Here is a 2,142-nt window from a genome sequence, read left to right on the forward strand (position 1 = left end):
CCTACTAGCGGCTACCGTAGCGTGGTGTCGTAGCATAGTTGCATGTGGTTGAATTACATGAACATTTTTTTTAAAAAACACATATAATTTTTTTTTGAAGTGTTTCTGAGAGCACAAACAATATTTGATTTTTTTCTAAAAAAAATCAATTTCTGAATATGTTTGAACAGTTTCTTAAAAACATGGGAATAAATAATAAAAAAGCAGATTTTTGAAAAAATGAGCATTTAAAAAAAATTAAAAACTTAAACGATTAAGAACATTTTTTGAAATTCGATACATATTTTAAAAGCTTGATTTTTTAGAAAAACGTGAACACTCTTTAAAATTGACGAATATCTTTTGAAACTTTTGAAAAAGTTGAAGATTTTTAATTTTTCGATTTTCTAAAATAAAATTCTGAACATATTTTAAAAAATGAATATTTTTAAAATTCTAAGTGACATTTGATGATTTTAATTTTTGTTAGTTTTTTTGAATTTATGATAAAATGAAAACAAAACAAAAGAAAAACGAAAAACCAGTAAATGAAACCAACCAACAAAACAGGTTCAGAAACCTTATAGAAGGCTCCCCAAAACGGAAGAAAACCATACAGAAAGCACTACAGTAAAGCTGGCTAATGGGCGGCCCAGTTCGTCGCTAGCTCGGTCGTCTAGCGTTTGGTCGGCTCCTTGAATATGGAATTCGGCAAACAACAAGGCTTCACACAACAGATGCTGCCAAAAAAAAGGTGATATTTTGCATTTTTGCTTGTTCCCTCTCTCCCCGAACGAAAAGTGAGCGGCAATAGAAAACAACCAAGCAGGTCGGTGAAGAAGTGCTGTTCAAGGGCAAGGAAAACGTATCCCGTCGCCGATGCCATGAATGTTTACACTTGTCCGTGCATGTAGCTGACCGGTCCTGGTGCGATCACGGGCTCGCGTCCTATGCCGCATTGAAGCCATACACTGCGCGGCCTCCTGCGACGCCACGCTACGAGCATTGATTGTACTGCGCTCCCGCGCCCCGAGGCGGCCTGCCCTGCCACCGGCCAGCTGCGCCACGCTCCCCTCCCCTTCACCTTCAGCTCGCTGCCGCTGGCTCTACTTCACAGCATCGCCGCCTTCATTTGTGAGCGCCCTGCTTCGCTTCCATTGCATCACCAGTCACCACTCCCTGGGAGGTGAAAGCGCTCCGGCTGGTGGCTAGCGAGATGGCCGGGGGAAGAGGCGGTGCAAGGCGGGGCGCCGTCGTCGTCGCCGCCGCGGCGCTCGCTGTCGCGTGCTGCTGCATGGGCGTCGCCAGCGCGGCCACCTACTACGTCGGGGACGTCGGCGGCTGGTCCCTCAGCAGCGGGAGCTGGCCCAACGGCAAGCAGTTCCGCGCCGGCGACGTCCTCGGTAAGTGAAACCTAGCGGACACATCCTGCATTCAGATGAGGTATGGTTGCTGCACTGAAGGTTTCTGACGGTTCTCTTCTTTTCCGGGCGCGGTCGCGCAGTGTTCAGGTACAACCCGCTGATGCACAACGTGGTGGCGGTGGGCGAGGACGGGTACAACGGGTGCACCACGCCGCCGGGGTCGAGGACCTACGAGTCCGGCAACGACGCCGTCACGCTCGCCAGGGGCGCCAACCGCTTCATGTGCACCCGCTTCTACCACTGCAACTTCGGGATGAAGATGGTCGTCAACGCCGCCTGACCGGCTGCACCGCCATGTTTATCAAGTTCAAGAAAAGTTAGGCTCTCCTCTGTTGCATTTGGTCGCCATGAGGGTTGGTTTGGTTTGCAGTTCTAGCTAGCTGTGGGTGATAATGGGACTTTGTGTGAGTGTTTGACGACTATCTTCGTGTGCTGTGTTGACTCTGACGGATTGTGTTCGTTCTTATTATTTGTGATGAATGGGAAGTTCAAGTTCATGTCTCTGCCTACGACGACGACAATTTTTTCCTCCCTTTTATGCATTTTCAGTGACTCGTTTAGTCGTCGTGTTCATCAGAAAGCACGCACTGGTTGGTGATCCACCGCTAGACCTGAAAATGTGATGCACACTCTGGCCGGCTGGTTGCAGTTCTACACTGCTGGATGATTTTGCTGATGTAAACGGCTGAACCGGCAATGAGAAAGACCAAATTAAAAGTCAGTTCTAACTCCACTACCT

At 47.9% G+C, this 2,142-nt stretch overlaps 1 protein-coding gene across 1 annotated transcript; it reads left to right on the forward strand.

Annotated features, from left to right (window-relative positions):
* Positions 1 to 991: 991 nt before the first annotated feature.
* On the forward strand, positions 992 to 1,912 carry LOC125553445 (basic blue protein-like). The gene is made up of 2 exons (XM_048717226.1): positions 992 to 1,382; positions 1,484 to 1,912. The coding sequence occupies exons 1-2, from the start codon at positions 1,196 to 1,198 to the stop codon at positions 1,681 to 1,683; spliced, it is 387 nt and encodes a 128-aa protein (XP_048573183.1). The 5' UTR covers positions 992 to 1,195; the 3' UTR covers positions 1,684 to 1,912.
* Positions 1,913 to 2,142: the final 230 nt, after the last annotated feature.

This window comes from Triticum urartu, chromosome 4 (assembly GCF_003073215.2).
Source record: "Triticum urartu cultivar G1812 chromosome 4, Tu2.1, whole genome shotgun sequence".
Classification (NCBI taxonomy): domain Eukaryota; kingdom Viridiplantae; phylum Streptophyta; class Magnoliopsida; order Poales; family Poaceae; genus Triticum; species Triticum urartu.

What these genes read in the sequence shown, in the direction of transcription:
- LOC125553445 (XM_048717226.1), top strand. Translation starts at nt 1,196, where the DNA reads ATGGCCGGGGGAAGAGGCGGTGCAAGGCGGGGCGCCGTCGTCGTCGCC. An exon ending in CCGCGCCGGCGACGTCCTCG is followed by an intron (nt 1,383 to 1,483) that starts GTAAGTGAAACC and finishes GCGGTCGCGCAG; the next exon opens with TGTTCAGGTACAACCCGCTG.